Source organism: Alexandromys fortis, unplaced genomic scaffold (assembly GCF_014885135.2).
Source record: "Alexandromys fortis isolate MF-2015 unplaced genomic scaffold, M_Fortis_MF-2015_v1.1 scaffold_42, whole genome shotgun sequence".
Lineage (NCBI taxonomy): Eukaryota > Metazoa > Chordata > Mammalia > Rodentia > Cricetidae > Alexandromys > Alexandromys fortis.
The window spans coordinates 8,637,350-8,660,096 of NW_026067934.1; the positions used below are offsets into that span (position 1 = coordinate 8,637,350).

At 50.1% G+C, this 22,747-nt stretch overlaps 1 protein-coding gene across 1 annotated transcript; it reads right to left on the bottom strand.

The window, feature by feature from the left end:
* Positions 1-16,991: 16,991 nt before the first annotated feature.
* Positions 16,992-21,210, bottom strand: Six3 (SIX homeobox 3). Its single transcript, XM_050146081.1, has 2 exons — positions 20,072-21,210; positions 16,992-18,382 (listed from the first exon to the last, which is right to left on the bottom strand). Exons 1-2 carry the CDS (start codon positions 20,878-20,880, stop codon positions 18,190-18,192), a joined length of 1,002 nt encoding a protein of 333 aa, XP_050002038.1. The 5' UTR covers positions 20,881-21,210; the 3' UTR covers positions 16,992-18,189.
* Positions 21,211-22,747: the final 1,537 nt, after the last annotated feature.

The following is a 22,747-nucleotide window of genomic DNA, read 5'->3' on the forward strand; positions in this document are numbered from 1 at the left end:
CGTGAAGCCAAACAACCAGAATGTTGATTGACTGGAGGGAAAAGTGATGAGAAGCCATTTCAATGTGAGACCCAGACTGTGTCCACTGTTAGTCAGTCTTGTTCTGCAGAGTCAGTCAGAGTGGAGAAACAAGTCCCGAGGGTTTGGCCTAGTGCCTGGAGGGGATGGAGGGAAGGACAGAACTGGCCCTAGAAACAGGGTCTAGTGGTCCCAAAGTCTACTAAACTGTTAGGCAGGAGGAGCTGCAAGATAGAGCCATGCCTTCCTAGCTTCCCATTCCCGGGCTCTCCTCCAGCCCAGCCAACATCACCCCACTTCAGAGCCATCCCCACCACACCTGGGCCCCTTTGCATGCAGTTGCGATGCATGTACTGGAAGCCCACGTTTTTCTCATGAGGACTCCATCCACTGTGGGAAGGTAAGTTCTACCACATTCATTTTACAGACAAAGGAAACAGACTTCGAGCCCTGAAAACTGCAGAGTTCTTATGCAGAACTGGAACCAACCCCATGCCTCCTGTTCTAAATCGCCTGGCCTTGTGGGTCCGCTTCTCATTGGGTATTTACACATGCGGTATGAGCTCAAATGAACCAAATGCACATATACGCTGCTCCTGCTATCAAACTGACAGTATACTAGGGTTGAGTGTGGCAATCCACACCTGTAATCCAGACTTTGGAGGCTGAGGCAGAAAAATGGCTGAGAGTTCAACACCAGCCTAGGCTACCATAATTAAATTACAGGCCAACCTAAACTACAGTTTGAGACTCGGTCTCAAAAAAGAAAAAGAGTCTATGGGAATGATCATTGTGGCCAAGTGGTGGGAACATTATAAAGAGACATAGAGACTTGCAAATAAATGTTTACTTTGTGTGCTGGCCAGGGGCACTTTAGGTAAAGGCACTGTCACCGAGCCTGATGACCTGAGTTCAGTCCCTGGGATCCACGTGGTAGAAGGAGTGAACAGACTCCCCTGAGAACTGTCCTCTGATTTCCACTGAGACATGTCACACACATGTACACAAACAAAATGTTTTTTTTTAAATAAAGAAACTAACAGGATATGATGAGAACACCTTTAATCCCAGTACTCTGAAGGCAGAAGCAGGTGGATCTCTGTGAGCTCAAGACCAGTCATGGTCTCAAAATAAATAAGTAAATAAAACAATAAGAACAAAAATTAAATAAATTATTAGTGCCAGTTCTGTTAACTTTCTGGAAATGGAGTTCCATCTACTGAAGGGGACAAACCAAGAGTGTTTTCGTCATAATGCATACTGAGGCATGATGGGTCCTTCTTTCCTTTGCTTTTCATGAAACACATCACTTGCCACTCTAGGGCACAATCATTAATCAGGAATTACCCTGCAAACCAGCTCAGCCCTCGTGTCTACGTGAGAAAGTAGGAATGTCAATTTGATGGCGTATGTTTTACCACTCTTAGAAAAGACACATACATGGGTCTGAAGACTGGTGCTCAAATGATCGGCTCTTTACGGTATTCTACTTTTTGGGGTTCTTGGATTGAACCCAAGGCCTCCCACCTGTAAGCAAATTCTCCACCACATCTAATTCTAGTCACGTATTCAAGTGTTTGTATGTGTTTCAAGTGACTGGACTGTTTTTCAGATGTATTTATTTTTATTTTACATTTGAGTGTCTTTTGCCTGCATGTATGTCTGGGTACCACAAGTATGCAGAGCCCATAGAAGTCAGGACTTTGGGACCCCTGGGAATTGTGAGCTGCCATGTGGGTGCTGGGAACCCAACCAGGGTCCTCTGCAAGAGCAGCAAGTACTCTTAATCCCTGGGCCACCCATCCAGCCTAAGTGGCTACATTTTAACTTTAGTAACCATGGAGACCCACAAGAGTTATGTTAAAGTCTGTCTAAATATGAAGGATGAGAACTTCCATACCAGTGTTCAAATGGACCCCAAGGAGGAAAGCTCCAGCGTGGGTTCCAGGCACTTCTGCCACCTTCTGTAGCTGGGCTTTCAAGGATGCCTGCCCATACAGTTTTTATCCCGTGTTCCCCAAAGGTCCAGGCGGTAAAGGCGTGGTCTCCAGAAAGGCCTTCCTAGAAGGCAGTGGAGACCTAAGAGAACCAGTAGAAACCTGGTGTCCAGGTCACTGAGGGTGTGCCCTGGAAGGGGAATGTGAGATACCATTCCCTTTTTTCCTTTGTTTCAATTCCTTGGCTATGACATGGGTGACTTTGCTATACCATGAGATCCAGCCATCGTGGGTGGATTCCCAGCCGGCCTAGGATCAGCAAGGTCATCCATCAGACCTTTAGCTCTATGATCCAAATACATTGTTTTTTCCCCTGCACAAATTGACTGGTTTTTTCCCTAACGCTCAGGAGACAGAGGTAGGCGATCTCTGTGAGTTCAAAGACAGCCTGGTGTAAGATAGTGAGTTCCAGGCCAACTTTGGATAGTGAGACTCTGTCTTTAAGAAAATGTGTTGTGTTGGTGGAACATGGCTTTAACCCCAGCACAAATTGACTGTGTTTTTTACGGTGATGGGACGTTCATGAATCTAAGACCTCTACTCCCCTGGCCATGCCTTGGTAGCGCTTACTCCTAGGAACGTCACTGTATTCTTCATGTCTGATGCCAGAGGGTCCTGTCAATTCTGGATGGTCCCAAACATTCAGGCAACCCTCACTTCCTCTCATGGAGTAGCCTCACGGCTCTAGTTCTGCCTGTTCCTTCTGGGTTGCGTGCTCACTTCTCTAGGTATATGCTGTAGCAGGTTAGGGATGCCTGGCCTCCTCACCCACGGCTCCTGGTAGATACTTACTGCTTTACTCATTCGTTAATCCAATAATACGTACCTGGATTTGTAATAGTGCCAGGAGCAGTAGAGAAGTGCATCAGTGCAGCCCCGCCTCCAACTCAGCAGAAGTAAGCATCCATATCACTATCAGGCCAAAAAGAAAGTGGTTCCAGCCTCTGTGGGAGGCAGGATCTCTGGCTGAGGAGACCATGTTAGTTTGGTACCTTCCGCCCTGTGATGTAACTCTGTATGGTTGACAACTGAAACCTCACTTCTGTCATTTGGAGATCCTGGCTCCTTTGTGCCCGGGTTGGGTTTCCTGCTCTCTCTGCTCTGGATAGCCTGAATGACTCAGAGAGTTCCTCACCACCCTCCCCAGTGTCAGTTATCCCCACCCTGCCTCTCAGTACTTTCAAAGTGACTCAGGGGCCCAGATCTCCCAGGGCAGTGCACACAAGTTTCAAGCATTAAAATACATTAAATAAACAGCAACGGCAATACAGCTAAAGTTCTCACAGAAGAATAAGGGAGGATTCTGGCCATAACGAAGGACTGAGCAGCTGTAGGGGGGTGCTGATGGGGAGGAGCGAGCCTTGCTGGGAGGACCAGGGGATGGGCCTTCATCATTTTAGTCTGAGATAGATCCTCATAAGGAGATCCACAGGGTTCTCCTCCAACCAGGCCTTCCTGCATCACCCCCAGACCTCAGGGTCTCAAGGGACTCATTTATAAGAGATGTGACCCCCCTCCCACATACACATGCTAGCAGAGTCCAGCTCACTACCTTCCTAAAAGTAGGTAAAGAAGAAGGTCTGCCTTGGAGCCCTTTCCCTACTGCAGAGTCAAGACAACAGAAATGGATACCAAGCATCCTGTATCCAGGTCCTCACTTTCCTCAGCTGAGAAATGGGACAAAAGTGCTGTCTTCTCAGGGCAGCGCGTGGGGAAGAAGAAGATGTGTAGAATACACTAAAATCCCACCCGACACCCAGGAAGCACTGTCTTCCCAGGGCAGCGCGTGGGAAGATGGGTAGAATACCCTGAAATCTCACCCGACACCCAGGAAGTGCCATATGTGTCCAGTGTCCTCTTCCTTTGGGGACTGAATCTCTCATGTAAAGGTTTCAAATCTTACACACGTACCCAAGGCTTTGTTAGAGGATTCTCCTCCAAGGAATCCAGAGAGGTGAAGGACCTCTTGGCTATGGCCCCCTGACACACACTGAGCATGGATTGAGTCAAGTGTTTCCCTGGATCTAGAGAAGGGGTAAGATTTGCCAGCAAGGAAGAAGACCCAGTCTAGGAAAGGATAGCCATGACCAATGAGACCCAGCTTCAGGTGAGATGCTGTGGTAGGAATTTAGTTTGAGATCTGGATGTTGAACCACTGACTTTCTTGAAAGGAACCTATGTTGTTTTGTCAAATTTGAAGCTTTTTGCACAACCCTCCCTTTTTTTTCCTTTGATGATTAAGGTTGCATTCTTTCCTGGGTTCTACAGAAAAGAGCATCCATCAACCTAGTCAGCTGGGATGTTCGCAGAGAGGAGAGGACACTCAAGCCTGAGTTTTCTGAAATTTCTTCCCCAGAAATCTTCCTTACCTCCAGGTAAGTCTCTGTCACCAACTTTGCTCCTGGCTTCAATGTTCCTCACCTCACTTTGACACACCTCTCTCTTCTTTTCCACCTGGGGAGACCTATTCTATATGAATCTGTGTTGCGAATAGTGGGGTATGTATGGAAAGCTATCAGAAATGAGAAGGAGGGAAAAACCCTTTTAATGGAGAGGTAAGTTGGTAGGGGCTAGAAAGATGGATCAGCCAATCAGATCAGGGTTTCATTTCCAACACTCATGTGACAGCTAAAAAGTCTGTCAGTTCAGTTCCAGAGGATCCAACGTCCTACTCTGGGCTCCATGGCCACTGCATGGACATGGAACTCAAATATCCTTGCAAGAAAACTCCCTTACACATAAAGATAAATAAATCCTTTAAAAAGGAGAAGTGATAAACAATAGGGTCTCAAAGTACACATCCGTAAGTCTGTGTATTAAAGGGTTGGGTAAGGGAGGTGTTATTGGGAAACGCTGTGGCTCTTTAGGGGATGGGGCGGGAGAGAGGTTCTTAGGGTTAGAGGCACATTCTTGAAGAGGATTACAGGACCCTACCCATTTTCCCCTGTCTATGTTTTTCTCTGTGTCTTAACTTGCTATGTGAGTACTTGCTCTGACACAAATTCTTACCATGATTCTGATCTCATCAAAGCAAGGTCCACCCAACTCTTTGATATGAACCTCCAAAACCATGGGCCAAGTAAGCTTTTCTTGACTCCTTAAGCAGCTTGTCAGACAGTTCACTGCAGTGATGTGAGACTTGCTAAGCATGTCCATAGAATGGGATGATATTCAGACATAGAAGGAATGATACGTGCTAGGAACGAACGGGACCTTGTTTAAAAAAAAAAAAAAAGTCGAACATAGCAAGATCCAATCAGAGAAAATGTCCACCATGGAGACTGAAATAGATTGATGGTTGCTGGGGTCTGGGCAGGAGAAGGAGGCACACAGGGGGTGACCGTTGAAGTTACTTGGGATGGAGAGACTAACTAGATAAGGCTGACAGATGTATAACCCCAATGACTGGACACCTAACAGTTACTAAAATGGTGAGTTTTGTTGTGAGTGCTTTGCCACAATGCCAAAACGTAAGAAGCAAAAAAAAATAATAATAATAATAATAATAAAAAAAACAAGCCTTGAGTGTTTTTTTTCCTTCCACTTTCATCTTCCCAACCCTTGCCTACCTCTACCGGGGGAAGTGTTCTAGAGCTCACTTGAGTAGAAAAGGGAAACTTCTATTTCTTTTGTTGAGGAGATAATTGTCCAATAGGCAAAGCTCACCCAAAATGGCTCCCAAAGGCCTTGGCTGTGGCAGAGTTACCTTCAGACCTAAAGTCTGTGGCAAATAATGAAGCATGTCAGACTCCTTTTGGCCTTTGCTCCCAGCCTCTTAGCTACCCTAGCATGGGACATCCAAGTTGGCCACCAGCAGACGATGTAGCTTCTTTGCCTTGGGAGACTGGAGGTCCCAGGTACAGACAGGCAGGCAGAATAGAGTCCATACTCACAGGGTCTGAGGACTGTTTGGAGACCCGGTGGCCAGACCACACTCAGAGGGCCTGGCACTTTATCTGAAGAGGTTTAGTAGTGAAACTGGGGGTAGGCACATCTGGCCACAGGCATCCTGGCCTTAGAGTTGAGAGACGGAGCCATTATTCTCTGGGAAGATTTGCTGCCTTCCCTGGAGACAATCTGGGACCTGGAACTTTACCTGAGATGTCATCTCATTGGTGGTGACAATACTTGGGCGCCTCAACTCACCATGAAATATCCAGTAGAAAGTGATTCTGGGGTCCAGCCATGGTGGCACACACCTTTAATCTCAGCACTTGGGAGGCAGAGGCAGGTGGAATTCTCTGTGGATTCAAGACTAGCCTGGGCTATATAGAGAGTTCAAGATCCATCAGACAAGGTGAGACTGTCTCAAAATAAAACAAACAAACAAACAAACAAAAGTGGCCCTGAGCTTGAATATTTTAGCTAGAAGAAAGGGTTCTTAGGGACAGGAGTGGGCCTGGACAATCCTCCAACTAGTGGGTAGCAGAAACACCCAGAAATACTGATTTATTGATGGCAGCCAGGATTTATATCTGCTTCCTCTAGCTTGTACAGATATTAAACTCTCAACTCCTGAAGTCTTCCACAATGCCACAGCATGCTCACAGGCTTTGTGAGCCAGACCCACAGCCAACCCGATGTCCCTTTCCTGTGGACTTTGCCTTTCATGGTTTAGCATCATGATTTAAATTCTAGATCTTCCAATTCCCCATCCCACCCATCCTCTCTCTGTCCACAGACAACATAAGCTCAGTTCAATAGAACACAATCCCTTTGCTAAAAGCTCTGCAAATCCAGAAATTCAGAAATATTAGAAAGGTACCAGTGGGGCTGAGATAGAGCTCAGTGTTAGAGCGCTTAGCATGTGTGAGACCCTGGGTTTGCTCTCAAGAGGGGGCATAGAGGAGAGGAGGCGGGAGAGGAAATGGCGCGTGTATTGAGTATTGCCTAAAACCACATCGGTGGTCCTGAGTGGTACCTGTAATCAGCGTACCGATCCTTCTGCAGGGGAACATCTAATAGCCATGCCAAGTGGATAAATCAACTCTAAATAGCTTCGTACAGTCTAGGTCAGGCTCTACTTGCCAAGTCGTTTTGGCAACAACCATACCCGACACACAATAAACACCAAAGTCCTTTGAATTTCAGGCGTGTAGAGAAGAGATTGCAAATCTGTTTGTGTGTGGCATAAGAGAAAGCCCAGCTAGCCAAAGTGGAGGAGGGAGGAGGAGGAAGGAGGAGAAGGAAGAGGAAGAAGGGAAGGAAGGGAGGAGGAGGACAGAAAAAGAAGCTAGTCTTGTCCTTCACAATTCTCCCCTAGCAGACCACCTGGCTTTGGAGGCCAGCCTTCTTTGAGCATTGTTTCATATTCTGTAGAGTTACCTTAACCTTACTGTGTACCCAAGGACAGAAACTTCACCATTGAGTTCGCCAGTTTCCTTTCCTATGTACACGGGGACCAGAGGGATTCCAAAGGTTCCTTTGTCTGTAACATCAGCCAAACGGTGACTCTATTATCAGAGTTGGGTACTGGCTTCCCCATCAGATCGTGGGGTATCCTTAGAAACAACGGTTCCACACAGTACACAATGCCCTTTACTTTCAAGTGTTCAGACATGCTGTTTCCAACCCCGGTGTTGTCTTTCCCTCCTCACTAGCCTGGAAAATTCATAAATCCCCATCATGGTCCACTTCCAATGTCCTCCTTTGGGCTCCTTCTTTATTCACAGTCCAGCACCATGGTTGAAATGATAACTCATGTGTTGCTTTTTCTCTGCTTCCATTAGACTATGACCATGGGGCTAGGGTTTGGGTTACCATTAGCTGTCCCCTAGTGTGTACCACTGAGGCCAGCACTCAGCGGCCTGTCAATCACTGAGGAAGAGAGCCACATGCCGCATCTAGGTGGAGTCATGGAGGTGTAGGCAGAAGTTAATAGTGGGAGAGAAGGAAGCCTCAGTCTAAGCTTTGCAGGTACAAGAAAGTGCTACGAAGGAGAACCCAAGTCATACAGGGCAGGACAAAGACATCTATAAGAAAGAGCCTTGTGTATCAGAGTTCTTTTACCCCTGTGTAAAAAAAATTTGTAAGAAACTAAAACAGTTTGCAGGAAGTTAAGTGAGGAGAGATGCTTCCAAACTCTAAGAGGAAACACACCAACTGCAGGGGAAGCCCTGCATCCCTTCACCCCAGCAACCAGCTCAGATGCTGCACGCCACTGCCACGAGGTGGCAGCAAAAACCCGCCAATGTTCCCAGTGCGCTCTGCTGTCTGCCTGGGACTTCTCTGTGTGTTTGCCCCACGAATGCCAAATACCAGAGGAGAGGGGCGTCCACTGAAGGACTGAGTACCCTGGAGAACTTTCTGGATGTTCCTTACAACACAAGGAAGTCTAGTTTCTTCTGATATCCAGCTAATAAAGATTCAAATGTTATCTGGAGACTTCTCCAGGGTGTCATGGCATGTACCCGACCTGTGCCCCTCTGGGCTCTCCTTGCCCTCCCTCCTCCAGTTTCCCGCCTCCTCTGTTCGCTTTAGGTGTCAGGTCTTGGACTCTGCCTCCACCCTTCCTGGTGGCTTCTTTCTGCTCCTATAACTGCTAGGCCCTTAGAATAACCCTGAAAGTCGAGCTTCCTCTGTAAATGCTCCTAAGGTCTCACACACACACACACACACACACACACACACACACACACGACCTCTGGAGAATTACAAGGAGACACCAACTAAGTGCAATGGAATCCGCAGGGTAAATAGCTCAGCAACTTGAGTTTAATTTCTGTTCTCTCTCTGTCTCAAAACCGACTGCTGTTTCATGACAAGCTGTGTGGTGGGTCTGAAACCCATGCCTCCTGTGAAGGGCTACCGACTTCCAAAAATCCTTTCTGGAATTCTAGTGTTAACACCTGGGAGGCAATACCCTGGGCTGTCTCTGTTCCTGGAGCCAGCCAATCAGGGGCCTGAGAAACAGTTCTCCAGAGACTGCGTGCACAGAAGCTGGGTAGAGCTCAGACCCAGTTTCCTAGGGTGCTGGGAGTCCAGTAAGACCTGGATTTTCTGCTCTACCTCTGACCCTCCAGCCCTTGGCAGGGGCTGTGTTCCCAATGGCCTAGTGCACACCTCAGCTGCTCCTCCACAGAGCCCCTCAGAGGGCCTGGTCCTCAAAGTTTTACTGTCCTCATTCCAACACCCTCCCCCAGGATGTTCCCCTAGGGTGGAATTAAGGCAGGAGGATGGGCATGGGAACAGAGCCAATGTGAAATCTGGGGTACCACTCTGGGTAGTGGGGTGGCTTTTCCAACAATACTCACAGAATTTGATTGCCTGACACCACCCCTCTAAGGCCAACTTGGGGGTGGAAAGATGGAAGTCTCCATATTTCTCGAAGTCACAGGGAGTGGGACTCCAGGACCAGTGACAAGCTCTGCAGATGGCCCCTTGAACCTTTACTAGGAATGTGTACCCTGCCCATTGAGTATGGGGTCAAGACTACATAGCTTGATGGAACCTTGTTCCTCACCTCATGTCTCTTTTCCTCTGACTCAACTGGAGGCTTCTCCACACCCCATGAGCAATACCCCAGAGTCACCAGGAACCGGTCCTGCCACACTGCTCCCCCTGGAGCCAACTCTCCCTTCACACCCTGGCCCTGCTCTGCCTGCCTGGTATCCCCTGCACTGAATCCAATCCATTTGTCCGGGGTCAGTGTTGTCCTTTCCGGTCTCCGTTCCCAGACACCCTATGTGCATTCGTTTTTAACTGATGGCCTCAACTGTCTCTTCCAATCAACTGTAACCAACTTGAAGGCAAGCCCCAATTGCTCTTGACCCTCTCTTGGTTCTTACAAAACATATGTGATAGGTTTGGACTAAGTCTGCTGCCCAGCCTACATGCAAATGGATAAAAATTCTTGGCACGTCTGCACGTGGGTGTGTCTCCTGAGTAAAGTGTGTATTTGCCTTACACACCCAACAGAGATGAGGACGCTGGTGAGTCCAGCCCACTGGAACACCCTGGTACCTCACGCTGAGATCTGTCCTCTTTGGGAGTGGAGCCAGCTCCACTGATCCCAGAGCTTTGATAGGAATGGCTGCTTTTAGCCCCTGCGTGGAGGCTCTGAAAGGGTCTGGTCCTGAGTAGGAGCTTAGTAGCCCAGTCTCTTGAAGGACTACATCACTACAAGTGTCAAGTGCCTTGGGCAGGCCACTTTCTGACCCACCCAGCTCCCTATTCAGTCTTGAGGCCAGTGAGGGATCTTAGAAATCTGTTTGCTCGGGTACCAAGAACCCATGGTGAGAAAGACCGGGGTAGGACATCGAAGTGTGCCAGAGCAGCTGCGTGACAGTGTCCAAGTCATTGTCCTTTCTGAGTTTCTTTCTCCTTAGCTTCTAATGAAAGCTTCTTAGGTGTGGCCGCAATCTGCATTCGAGGTTTTCCCTACCTTGATCCTGCTCAGCTGGACCTGGCCAGGGTGCCGGAGGAGTGAGGGCAGGCAAGGTGGCCAGCCGCGGGACCCCAGGCTGAAGAGGCCTGTAATTAGATACACTTACTTATTAAAGGGCCTTGCTTAGAATTTCTGTTGAATAATAGTCGCAAATTAATTATAATGATAAATATTCACCTCAAAATCCAACAAACCAAAGCCTGCATGGGCCTGGAAGGGCTTCAGCCTGATTGTTGCCTGGGGTATCCCAGGCTGCAGGGGGCAAGAAAAAAGACCCCGTGATGCAGAGGCCTGTAGCCTCCAGGGTGGGACGGCAGTGGCCCCCAACCAACTGAAAGAAGAAGAGGCAGTCTGGTCAGAGAAGGGGGTGGGGGTCTGAGTCTCAGCTAGGAGGAAGTCTGGGAAGGCCAGGAGGCAGCAGACTGGGCACTGACTGACAACACACGGGGTCTCAGGGGACTCCCACACACCAGCCCTCATCTCCTACCTTTCTTGTAGATTCCTAGATCCAAAACAGTCCCTTCATATCCGGGGATCTAAAAGGCTCAGGGCACTCACCCCTGACCCCATGCCTCACTTGTTTCTTTAGACACCAAGGCTTTATATAGAATGTGCTGGCAAGAAAGGAAAACCCAGGTGAGTCCTCAGGAAAGTTCTCAGCTAGTGGACAGCTTCTCCTGTGCTCAGATAAACCCATCCACCCTCAGGAAGGGTTCTCTCCTTGCGGACTGCCAGGGGTTGCCTGGCTGCTGCCGAGGGGACACAGCCAGAAGAGAAATAAACACATGTGTACAGGACTGGTCCGTAATTGCTTTTTACCAACACCTTCGGTAAAATCCTTTTGGGTTTAAGCTCTGCCCCCTCTTTCTTAAAGACAGCGTTTGTATCAATGAGAGGGAAGTACAGGCTTATTTGCAAAATGTGTTTCTGGGTGGTACTGTTGGGCCGCTCATCCCTGTGCAGAGAGAGTGGAATGTCACTGCCCACTGTGGGAGACATCTGTGCACATAAGTGTGCACACGTGCAAGAGAGCGTGGATATGGGGAGCTCAGTCGTTCGAGAGGCTGCTGCCTAAGGCAGAGAGGGATAGCAGGTGCTTTCTTGGGTGGGGCCTTTGGGATGGAGGAGGGTGTTTGAACTCCAACCACCCTCCAAGGGGAATGGGCACTTTAGGGCTCCAGACTGTGGGGCACACATGCAGCAAGTACTCAGTCCCTTGGGTACGCTCAGGAGTACTAACCTGCTCCCTGCCACAGCTGCACATTTTCTCTAGCCCGCTTTGGCCCATGCCTGCTGAGTCCAGCTAGCTTTTCTAGAGTTTTCTAAAGTGCTCTCTTCCTTTTCTTTTTTTCCCTTCCTCCTCTCCTTCCTCCCTTTCCTTTTCTCCTCACTTCTTTCTTTCTTTTCTTTTTCCTTTTTCTTTTTTCGAGGTAGTGTCTCTCTCTAGCCAAGCTGGCCTTGAACTTGTAATCCTCCTGCCTCTGCTTGAGTTACAGGCAGGGGTCTGACTCCTCTTTTTTTTTTGTTTGTTTCAATTCACCTTTCTTTTCTCTTTCTTTTTACTCTGTGTGTCCACCATTCTGCTGTCCCTTCTGGTTCTGCAGAATAGCATACCTAGGCCCTTTGGTTAAGGGAGTTTCACAGCAGAGGGTTCTGTTCCACTCTCAATAGTAAGTGTGTTCAGTACACTGGCTGTCTCCTTTAAATCTCTAGCCACATACTGTGGGGTTTATTTTAGGGGGAACATCTCTTGAAGTGGATGAAGTTGAGAGAAGTGGTTTCGGAGGGGCCCAGACCTGCAAGTGACTGAGGTGTTTAGGTACTGTCTTTGAGTTGGCTCCTCTTGTCAGCAGGTATCTGAAGCTTCCTTGAATATCTTGCATCTTTGTGAATATACCACGGCTGTGTTCTTCACACTCTTCTGCAGTTTCTCCCATGTATGAATTTTTGGTGAGTCCCAGCTCTCTACATAGAACAGACTGTGTGTTACCAGTCTGTGGGTGCTAGTGACGCTTTACATATGTGTGCAATTCTATTGTGAGTCTGGATAGCTCTGTGGGAGGAAGATTGGAAGACTGGACATGTTTGTGTGTGCATCCATGCAGGTTTGGAGCATGTGCTTCCTGGAGAGAGGACCAGAAGGGAGGAGAGATATTGAGGATGCTTGCACTTGTGTTTTCAGTACCCGTGTAGACTCTGTAAGGGGTAAAGCAGAAAGATTGGCTGGGTAGACCTGTGGGTGTTGGGAAATTGTTCTGGTGGCAGGCATTGTGTGTGTGTGTGTGTGAGTGTGTGTGTGTGTGTGTGAGAGAGAGAGAGAGAGAGAGAGAGAGAGAGAGAGAGAGAGAGAGAGAGAGAGAGAGCTGAGCTGTATTTATGCAGAAATGGCTGGGAGCAAGGTGTACATACAACATGTGGCTAGGGTATATTTGTATCGGTGTGTGTGTGTGTGTGTGTGTGTGTGTGTGTGTGTGTGTGTGTGGTGTAGCCTCTGTTAGCCTGGTGGTGCCTACCCCCTCCTGCCGAGTCCTTCCTGACACTAGAGAGCTTAATCAGCAGCTGCATGAATACACTCGAATGGAAAGTTGTGCTCAGCTGACCGGAGAAATTGGAGCCGGGGCGTGTACTACTATCCTCCTCCCAGACTCCCTCATCCCCCTCCCCCTTAGGCCAGACAGCCACCCCAGCCGCTGCCTGGGACCAAGAAGGCTCAGTTTAGCTCAGCTGCCTCCCCCCCAAAGAGACCCAGCAGTGGGTGGCCCATGCTTGAGGACTTGCAGTTCAATGGTCTTCGTGGTCAGTACCCAGGGAGGACTTTGAAAAGCCATAGAGGTGGCAGCCAGTACTCCAGGTGACAGCCACACAAGGCAGTGCAGGAAGGTTGGGTGGCAATGGAAGACAAGGAGGGGAAGAAAAGTCTGAGGCACCCTGTGCTCTGGGGGAGCTAGAGCACGTCCAATGTTCCACAGGCCTGATCCTAGACTGTAGGTTTAGTGATTCTTGCAAGGCATCGGGTTCCCAATGTGCCAAGCTGTTTCATTCCAATTTCGACGAAGTACATGGGTGTTCATGACAAACTGGTAGTGGGTTGTGAAGGTCAGATCTGTGGCCTGCCTAGGCCCTGTCATGGCCTTCCCAGAGCAGCACTGGTCCCACTGTCCCCACCAGCCCCAATCCCAGCCTTACCACCAGGTTCACACACCTCTATCCTGCTTCACTCTTGATCAGCATCACTGCCTGGCACTGGGGCAGCTTCCAGGTCATTTCTTTTAAATCAGTTGTGTATCTCACCAGGGATAATCAACTTCACTGGCACTGGGCAGTTAATTTGGCAGGATTCAGAGGTCAAGAAGGGGTGCTAAATAGGAGGAGCTCTGGAATGGGGCGAGGAAAGGAAGGGGGCTAAGAAATGAACAAACCAAAAGGAGTACATTGACCTGTCTTTTTTCTGGCGGGGACAGTCTAAGGGTGGGGTCTTTGATAGAGATATTCACAGCTTCACAGTGCAATCAGCTGTTGGGGTTTCTGATGCAAATCCTAGATAACCATTGTTTACTTTGAGGGATGCAAGGAGAAAGAACATTGGATGTTATTCCTCACCCTGTGTACCCTAGAGCAGTCATTCTCTTCTTCCTAATGCTGTGACCCTTTTATACAATTCCTTGTGTTGCAGTGATGCCCAACTATAAAATTATTTTGTTGCTACTTCATAATTTCACTACTGCTATGAACTGCAATATAAATATCTGATATGCAGTCCTAGGGGTAATGACTCATAGGCTGACAATCACTGATCTAGAGCAAGCACCTAGGTATAGAGAGGCCTAGCATTGGGCAAAGTTCCCAGCCAGATGCACCACCGAAAGGGCAAGCAAGAAGTCCACAGTATACAGAGAAGTGCTCTCAACCTTCTGATGCCAAGGGGAGCCAGCTGCTGTGTGGCCTGGAGAAAGGGGCCCTGTGGTCAACAGGTCCACAGAGGCTTCACTCCCCTGGCCCAGGCACAGTTTGCTTTGCTTCCACGAGGTTGGGGGGTGAGCTGGCTTTTGTACAAAGAGAGTGTCAACACAGCTCTTCCACCCAGCTGTGCCCCCAGAAGTCCCATGGTACCTTGCCGGCTTTAGCCATAGATCGGGGGGCCAGGAAGAGAAAGGTCAGGCACTGAGCAAAAGAGAGATGAGCCCACTTTCTCTCTGCCCTCTGTAAGGGTAAGGGTCAAATCCCCTGTAATAACTAATGTATCAAGGGAAAAATGAGTGGAGGAAGCAACCAACCCACACTAGCATCTGTTGTGAGTTCCCACACCTGTGTGTGTGTGTGTGTGTGTGTGTGTGTGTGTGTAAGATTCTTAGGGATGAAGACTGAGGCGCTCAGGTTCATGGACTAACCAGAATGAGTGACCATAGAGGTCCACAAAAGAACTGACGTAAAGGACACTCGTTCTCTGGACAGAAAGCCCTGCTGACAGCATCCTGCAGGTGTACTGGAACCACTGTGACACTCCCTGCTCACTCGGTACAGAAGTGTTATACCTAAGCTATTCAGCATTCATGAAAACCCACACTCGGAACATGCCAATGAAGTATGTGTGTGTTTATATCTAGCACACACATACATCCTTTTGTATACAGAACTTGACGAAATAGTGAGAGTCCAGCTTTCAGAACGGCACACACATGCGCCACTCACACCAAGCACACAGGAGACCTGTAGGGAAAGTCAGAAAATGCAAAGAGCACAGCATTGGTATTTGTGGCAGACCTATGTAGAAATATAGGAGTGATTGACAGGGGCCACAGGCTTGTGACACCCAACAGGACGCAGGCCCTCCAAAGTGAAGGCTGCTTGCTGGTGGAGACCAGGGGCTGGTTCTCCGGTGGAGGAAGAGGCCATGAATTGACCCAAACTTGCTTTATCTGCTGACCATGGTGAGAAAAAGAAGCGTAACTCTCAAGTTTTCCCCTTTGTCCTCACACAAAAAGCCCCCTACTCCTGATGTCACTGGGTCTAGTCTGCCCCCGGAGGGAGTCACTCATCAGCAGCGATCGCCCGCTCCTTCCACCCCTCAGGTGTGGTTCATTCGCCCTCCATCCACGTTGTCTACACCGAGACAGCCATTTCTTCTGGGTTGAAAGGCCCAAGTTCTGGGTCAAATGTGTGAGGAGCAGACGACAGATTGGAAGTCCAAGCCTGGTGGGTTTTATAGATCGCCTCTTTCCAATCTTCTGGCGGTGTCAGAAATATGGCTGCCCTGGACTGTTTCTACGGGTAGTGGGCACACACAGAGATTCTAACATTGTGTGCCAGGTCCGCTGGGGAGCCGGCAGGATACCCTGATTCTAAGAAGGGACCCCCTAAGGAACCCTCCGCCCCTTGTAAGCGCATGCGCTCTTCTGCACCTAGGGCACTTTCGGACCATTCTGCCCCTCTGCTAAAGCCGGCCCTCGTAAACCCCCTCCCCTCGCGGTGCTTCGTGCTTCGGGGAATAAAAGCAAAAGGAAATCGGAAGTCAAAATTAGTTTGGAAGTGGGCGCGAAATTCCAGGCTCTTTTCTCCCTAATCCTCCCAGCTTGGAAACTCAACTTTGAAGTGAAGGCAAGTTTTCCAAAATGACCTCTTTGGCCTCTCCTCGAGTGCAGGCCGCCCTGGCCCAGAGCCGCAGAATCGCTTCTGCCCATCCGTCCATCCTTGAGAAGTGTGTATCCACAGCCGGCCAGGGAAGTGTGGAGCCCGCAGAGGAACGTGCCTAGTGAGGGGTGATGTTTTTGTTTTGTTGCTGGTTTTCATTTAACCGTGCAACCCAACCAAAATCCCTTAGAAGCTGAAGGGACTCCGGGTGATCCCAAAAGACAAGGTGAGAAAATTCAAGTAGATTCAGACACTTAAGGCAAGCGACCCAGACAGACGAGGCTGGCGGTGAAGGCAAAAGGGAAAGTATCCTGATTTTAGACCCAAAGTCAGAAAACTACCTCCTTCTTCCCTTCGCCTGTCTTTCCCATCCCCGCCATAGTTAACTATTTTAACTTCCTCCAAAAACGGAAGAAGAAACAGCCAACGACGACAACATTTCAGCTTCGTTCAGGATGGATGCTTGGGTTAGGGGACCTTGTGTATTTTTCCTTTTAAGAAAGCAAAACAACAACTAGAAGGCTACCAAAACATCCCGGCGACCCACAAGAGCCGCAGGACGCTGCAAACCCAGGGCAAAGCGCTTGGGGAAGGTTCAGGCCCTGACCCCTTGGCGTGGGAAGAACTAGTCGCAGCCCCCTTCCCTTGGGCCCTCTTTGCCTTTCTCTCAGGATATTGCTTGGACTCTCTTTCCAAACAAGTGTTTGCTCTCAGTTTTCGACTCAACATCCAGAAAAATCTCAGATCCAGCTTTGACATCCCTTCCCTCAGGCTGTGGCAGCCGCAGAGCCGGAGAGCAAGAGCGAGGTTGGGCCGCTGAACCCTGCACCCGGGAACTGCTGGCCTGGGCAGACACAAACACCAGTCTCTGGGAGTGATAAGAAAATGGAGAATACTGTATTTGCTTTAGAAAGTTTTTACATATAGATAAACACGCAGTTAAGATAACAGTAAAAGCGCCCTACGGGAGTGAATGAGGCCTCCGAAGCGGCTAGGAAAAACTTGGAATAGCTTTTGCATAAGAATTCTACGGCCTCACTCAGCTTTCGCTGGCGAGAGGGTCCCTCTCTCGCCCTAACCCTGGCCACCTCGCCAAGCCTCGACTGACAAGTCGACGGCCAGGAACCCCGAGTAGGAGGAGGAACCCCCCAAAAGGAAAGAGGTGAGTGAGCAGGGAAGGAAGGAGGAGAGAAGAGGGAGAGGAAAAAAGCAGGTGTCATATACAAGCAATTGCTACACATATATTACAAACTGGGAAAATGACCGATCATTAAGATATACATAATTCATATAAAATTTTGAAATAAAAATAAAAATCTGTTACAGTCATAACTATTCTTTTTCCACATTTATAACCAGTACCCACACAGGCAGTGACAGAGTGGAGAGAAAAAGGTGCTTACGAAGAAAATGATTGTCTGCTGAACAAAAAACAAAAGATTCTATCTTGTTTGACCAATACTTGGACTTAAAAACAGAGAGAGAGAAAGAGAAAGAGCTAAAAGAGGAAAGAGCAACAGAAGGAAGAAACATTTGCTATTTCTCTCGGGGAGTTTTTCTTTTTCTTTCTTTCGTTCTTTCTTTCCTTCCTTTTTAAAAAACAAATTCAGAACGGAGATGTCAGATTTTTTTTCTTTTTGTCTGTTTGTTTTTTTCGTCTTGTCTCGGCGGTGGTGGTTTTTGTATGGTCGACTCCTTAAATCACTTTAAACTAGAGAGAATATTTTCCCAGATACAAATAAATCGTCATGCAGGTGGGGTGCCGGGTCCGTGGGAACCAAAAGGAGAAACCGTGCTTGTCCTGGAAAGTATACAATTGTCACCTCTTTTATGTTTTCTGCCCGCAAGATCAGCGTTTGTGACTGTCTGTTGGCGTCGCGGTCCTTTGGGGTGGCCGTGGTGGTAGGTGGGGGGGGGGTGTTGATGGTTTGAGGTTAATTTATTTTTCTTGTTTTTTTTTTTATATATATTTTTGGCTGGGGTGGGAGTGTGTATGGAGTACGTGTGTGTGTATGTATGTGTGTGTGCGCGCGCGAGAGCGCGCGTGTCCTGATTTCGGTTTGTTCTAGGGATGGACCAGAAGGAAAAGGAGCCGGGCTAGGAGGAGGAGGGGATGGTGGAGAGGGAGGAGGGGAAGGAGGAGGAGGGCGGCCTTGGCTATCATACATCACATTCCGAGTCGCTGGAGGTTACCGAGAGGATGGAAGTGCCGGTGTCCGCACGTTCCGTCAGGCTGGACACACTGGTGGTGGGGCTGGCCGCCGTGGACGGCGACTCTGCCGAGCCGTGCGTGGGGCAGCCGGGCTCGGTCAGCGAGCGCATGCCGCTCGGTCCGATGGCCTGGTGCTGGAGCCTGCGGGAAAGAGAGAGCGGAGCCCGCCCTGACTCAATGGCCCGCCACCCTGCTCCCCTCACTGGAACCGCGGGGAGACTGGCCCGGATGGGCCCGCACCCCCCTACCTCCGCGGCCTCCCGCGTCGCGTGCCCTAACCACCGCCCCCGACTGCGCTTTGTGTTCTTCCAGGCACCCAGCTGCTTGTTCCCTGAGTACCGCAGGGTCTTCCTAACTCAAGTCCCGGCTGCCAGTGCCTTTGGCTTAGGAAAGTGTTCCAGATAGGGACGGCCTTAGAGCTGGGGTTGAACCCCAAGCCAGCCGCCAGCGAAGACTTGAGCGGGCAGTAAGGGACGCTGAGCCCTGGACTAGCAGACAGTGAAGAAGAGAGAAGCTCTTCTTCCGCAACCTCGGAGGGTCTAGTAACTGGGCCGACTGCATGGAAACCTAAAAATTCCATACAGCCTCCTGCCACGGCCTTCCCAAACATAATCCACTGCTGCGGGAGGTGGTGGTGGGGTTCTCCCAAGAGTACCCACCGTTTTACTTTCTGAGATCCGGGGATGAGAAAATCGGGAAGGTGGGGGTTAAAAGATGAGAGTAAGAGAGAGAAGCAAGAAAAGGGAAGAAAAAGAAAGCAGGAGGGAAGGATAGACTCTTTTTCAGGCAAAAAAAAGCAGTTGCCTGAACCTAGTGTCTCCCCACAAGGAAGCCTTTTTCTGGTCCTGGGTGCTCCCCTCATCTGGCGAAAAGAGGCCTCCACAGGCAGAGGTGAGAGGGAAGTGGCTTCAGGCTTGAATCACCTAAACACACACACTCCAGGTACTCCAGCCACCAGCAGCTGTCGGCAGCTGGGGCTCCTGCTCCTTCCCAGGCCTAGTGCCTTTGAAGCGTGTATGAGAGCTTTCGCTCACCCGAGCCCCCCTTCTTTTCCCTTCCCCTTGGACTCAATTTCTCTAGCCCCTCTCCTCTTTCTACGTACTTCTCCCAACCCAGCTTTAAGGATTCACAAGAACCAAAACTACTTTGTGACTTTGTAACCAATTTGCTTGAAACAGAGCTGCACCTGCTGGCGTTTGCTACCCAACTAAGTGGACCAAAGGGATGGACGCTCCTTAGCCGAGAACATATATTTAATGCTTGAGGAACACCAGGAGTGGACACCCTTGTGTGAACACATTAATTAAAACACACTAGGCCTCTTCGCACCCAGTCTGCCTTTCCTGTTCAGGGTTCAGAAAGGAAACTCTCTGGAGGGTGGCTTCCCTTTGTGGCAGGGACCCTGGTCCACTTGCCCCTCTTGATCGCTTCTGGACATCTCTAAGGCTCCCAACCCTTCTTTTGCCATGCATGGATATAATCAGACAGCAAATAGAGTTTTGGTTTCCTCCCAGCCTTCTAGTTGGGGCCAGGGCTGAGAAAATCTGCCAGGGGACTAGAGCTTCCAAGACTGACACCACGGGTTGAGGACACTAGAAGCTCTCAGACAGTTCTGGCTCTGATAAAAAGCCCCTCTTGGGCAAAGTAGCCTATAACCCTCTCCTTCCCAGTTCTGGGGCAACCAAAAACTTTCTCCAACTACCCAGAGAGACCCGGCTCCTCCAGCTCTGGGTCAGCCGCCCCTACTATGCCAGGATAGCCTGCATTTCAACCCGTCTCCCCTTCCCCAGCCCCGGAGGCTGTAGCCCAGTCGCGATCCCTGCCACTGACCTGTTCTTGGCCGCCGCGGCGCGGTCGCGCTGTCGCCGATTCTTAAACCAGTTGCCTACTTGTGTGGGAGTGAGGCCGGTGGCCTGCGCCAGTTCGCGTTTCTTGCTGGGGTTGGGGTAGGGATCCTGCAGGTACCACTCCCGCAGCAGGCTCCGAGTCCGCTCCTTGAAGCAATGAGTCTTCTGCTCGCCATCCCAGATGGTGCGCGGCAGCGGGAACTTCTTGCGCACGCGGTACTTGTCCACCGGGCCGAGCGGGCGGCCGCGCAGCTTCTCGGCCTCCTGGTAGTGCGCCTCGAGCCACATGGCTTGTAGCTTGCCGTGAGACTCCTTGGTGAACTTGTGGTTCTCCAGGATCTGGTACAGGTCGCGGAAGTTGCCGGTGTGGAAGGCAACAACGGCGCGCGCGCGCAGGATCGACTCGTGTTTGTTGATGGCCTCGCACGCCCCAGGGGCCACGGGCAGCGACCAGAGGAAGCGGCCCAGCCGCTCGATGTCGCCCGTCTCCTCCAGCGTCTCACAGACGCTGGCCACCTGCTCCGGCGAGAAGTTGAGGGTGGGCAGCTGGAACATGGACAACTCTTCCGGGGGGGCCCTGGAGCCGCCGCCGCCGCTGCCGCCTGCTCCGCCAGCACCGCCGCCTCCCGCACGGTTCCCGCCGCTGCCGCCTCCTCCCGCGCCGCCGCCGCCGCTGCCCGCAACGCTCCCGCCGCCGCTACTCGCCAGAAGTAGGGAGCAGTGGTGAGAATCGGCGAAGTTTGGCAACAAGAAGTGGGAGGAATAGAGGTCTAGGGGGGAGCGGAATACCATGGACTGACCTGAGAGGAGAGGAGAAAATTCAGGGAGAGGAAGAGAGAGGGGAGGAAGAGGAGGAGAGGGGCGATGAGGACCAGGAGGAGGGAGAGGAGAGGGGGGTGGAGGAGATGGGAAGGAGGGGAGAGCAGAAGGAGAAGGAGGGGGAGGAGGAAGGACGTAAGGGACACCCACACCCCACACACATCCACATACACACACACCCGCGCAGCCACATAGAGAGGGAGGAAAAAGAGCGGCCCGGTGCGCGCGCGCAGAGAGAGAACCCGAGGCAGAGAGGGAGAGGGAGCGAGAGGAGAGCGAGAGGAGAACGAGAGGAGAGCGAGAGCCAACCACCGCCGAGTCAAGATTCAGCGATTCCACAGCAATCGCCCTAATGACAACAGCCTCATAATATCTCCCCTAAATCCACAGTGAGTGCAGCATTGAAACATTTTGTTTCGCTTTTCTATTGGTCTGCGGCGTGTCGTTGTGGCGTTGCCACGGCAACCACTGCCAATCACTGTCAGCCCTGCCAATCAATACCGAGAACGTAAGGACGGTTTTACCACTTAGCCGGAGGGGGGGGGGGGGGGGAGAAGAAGGCGAAACAGAATTAGAAAAAAAAATCTTTGCAACTCTTAATATCCTCTCTCTCTCTCTCTCTCTCTCTCTCTCTCTCTCTCTCTCTCCCCCTCCCTCCTCCTGCTCAAAGAAGTTGATCCAAAAATTCGAAAAGGAATGAGACAACCAATTAGTTGCGGGGAGTGTTTCGAGGTAGGGAAGGGGCTCCCAGCCTCAGGCTGCTTGTCTGTGGAGAGGCAAAGGACCAGGTGGCCCGGACAGGTTTGCACACGGTGTCTCAGTTACGACTGTCTGTCAACCTGCTCCCTAACAGTGGTCAAGAAGAAAGAAGAGAGGAGATCGGGAGGCCTATTGCACTCTCACCCTAGGAAGCGGCTGGATGAGCTTAGATTTGCGAGACAGCATCTGGTACCCAGGAGGTGAACCCGGGACCTGAGAGGGCTTCCCTGGCCAGTGCCACTAAACTCCATTTATCCCACTTCCTTCCATGCTAAACTACGCAGCTCTTTGCGACCAGACAAGAATCAGAGAATTTTTTCATCCCCGTGTATTTTAAAGCAGTGGCAACAACACTACACTTTTCTCCTTCTCCAAAAGCAACCCCATTGTTTGTTTCTCCACCCCCAGACTTCAGCTGCCTCCCACAGTGGTAGAGCTGCAACAAGAACCCAGAAGCCTAGGGACCCTCTGGACCATGCGGAGTCTGGAGGATGCCTACTTTTCCTACATCCATGGGTACAACCACTGAGCCTTCCCAGCACCCTCTGAAAGATGCTGAAACTGTAGAGGGCACCCTGAGGAAACACCCAAGGCCTGAAAGTTCCTCGTTTGTTCATAGTGTAAATAACTATGGTAATAAACAATAAAAGTCTAATTTCTCCATAGGTAAGGTCGTATCACAGCCCTGAAACAGACTGCCTCTCTTCCAAAGAACGCAGAGGGCCTTCCTTGCCTGCGGGCGACCACAGCCCCCAAGCCAGCCAAGGGCATTTATTCTTAGGTATGTTGCTTGTAAGAAGTTGTAATCTGCATCTTGAGGCCAGCCTCCCTTTGTCAGGCTTCTGTAACTATGGAAGTGTGATTTACGCAGATTTGTCCGGGTCAGAGACATCTTTCCCTACGCACTGTGTATATTTAGACAGGATTCGGTTTGGTGTTAAAAAGTGTATATGTTGAATGGATTCACACACAGTAGCCAACAAAGCCCACATTGTCGGCCCATGTACAACGCGTATTGAAACGCAGCGCCCAGACTTCAACTAATCTGCTCTCAATAAAGCTGAAATAATTATCCTAAGCT

Bases quoted from the DNA above. Each gene is read 5' to 3' on its own strand.
- Six3 (XM_050146081.1), bottom strand. From the start codon at position 20,880: ATGGTATTCCGCTCCCCCCTAGACCTCTATTCCTCCCACTTCTTGTTG. The intron at 18,383-20,071 runs GTCAGTGGCAGG...TCTTTCCCGCAG, and splicing joins GCCGCGGCGGCCAAGAACAG to GCTCCAGCACCAGGCCATCG.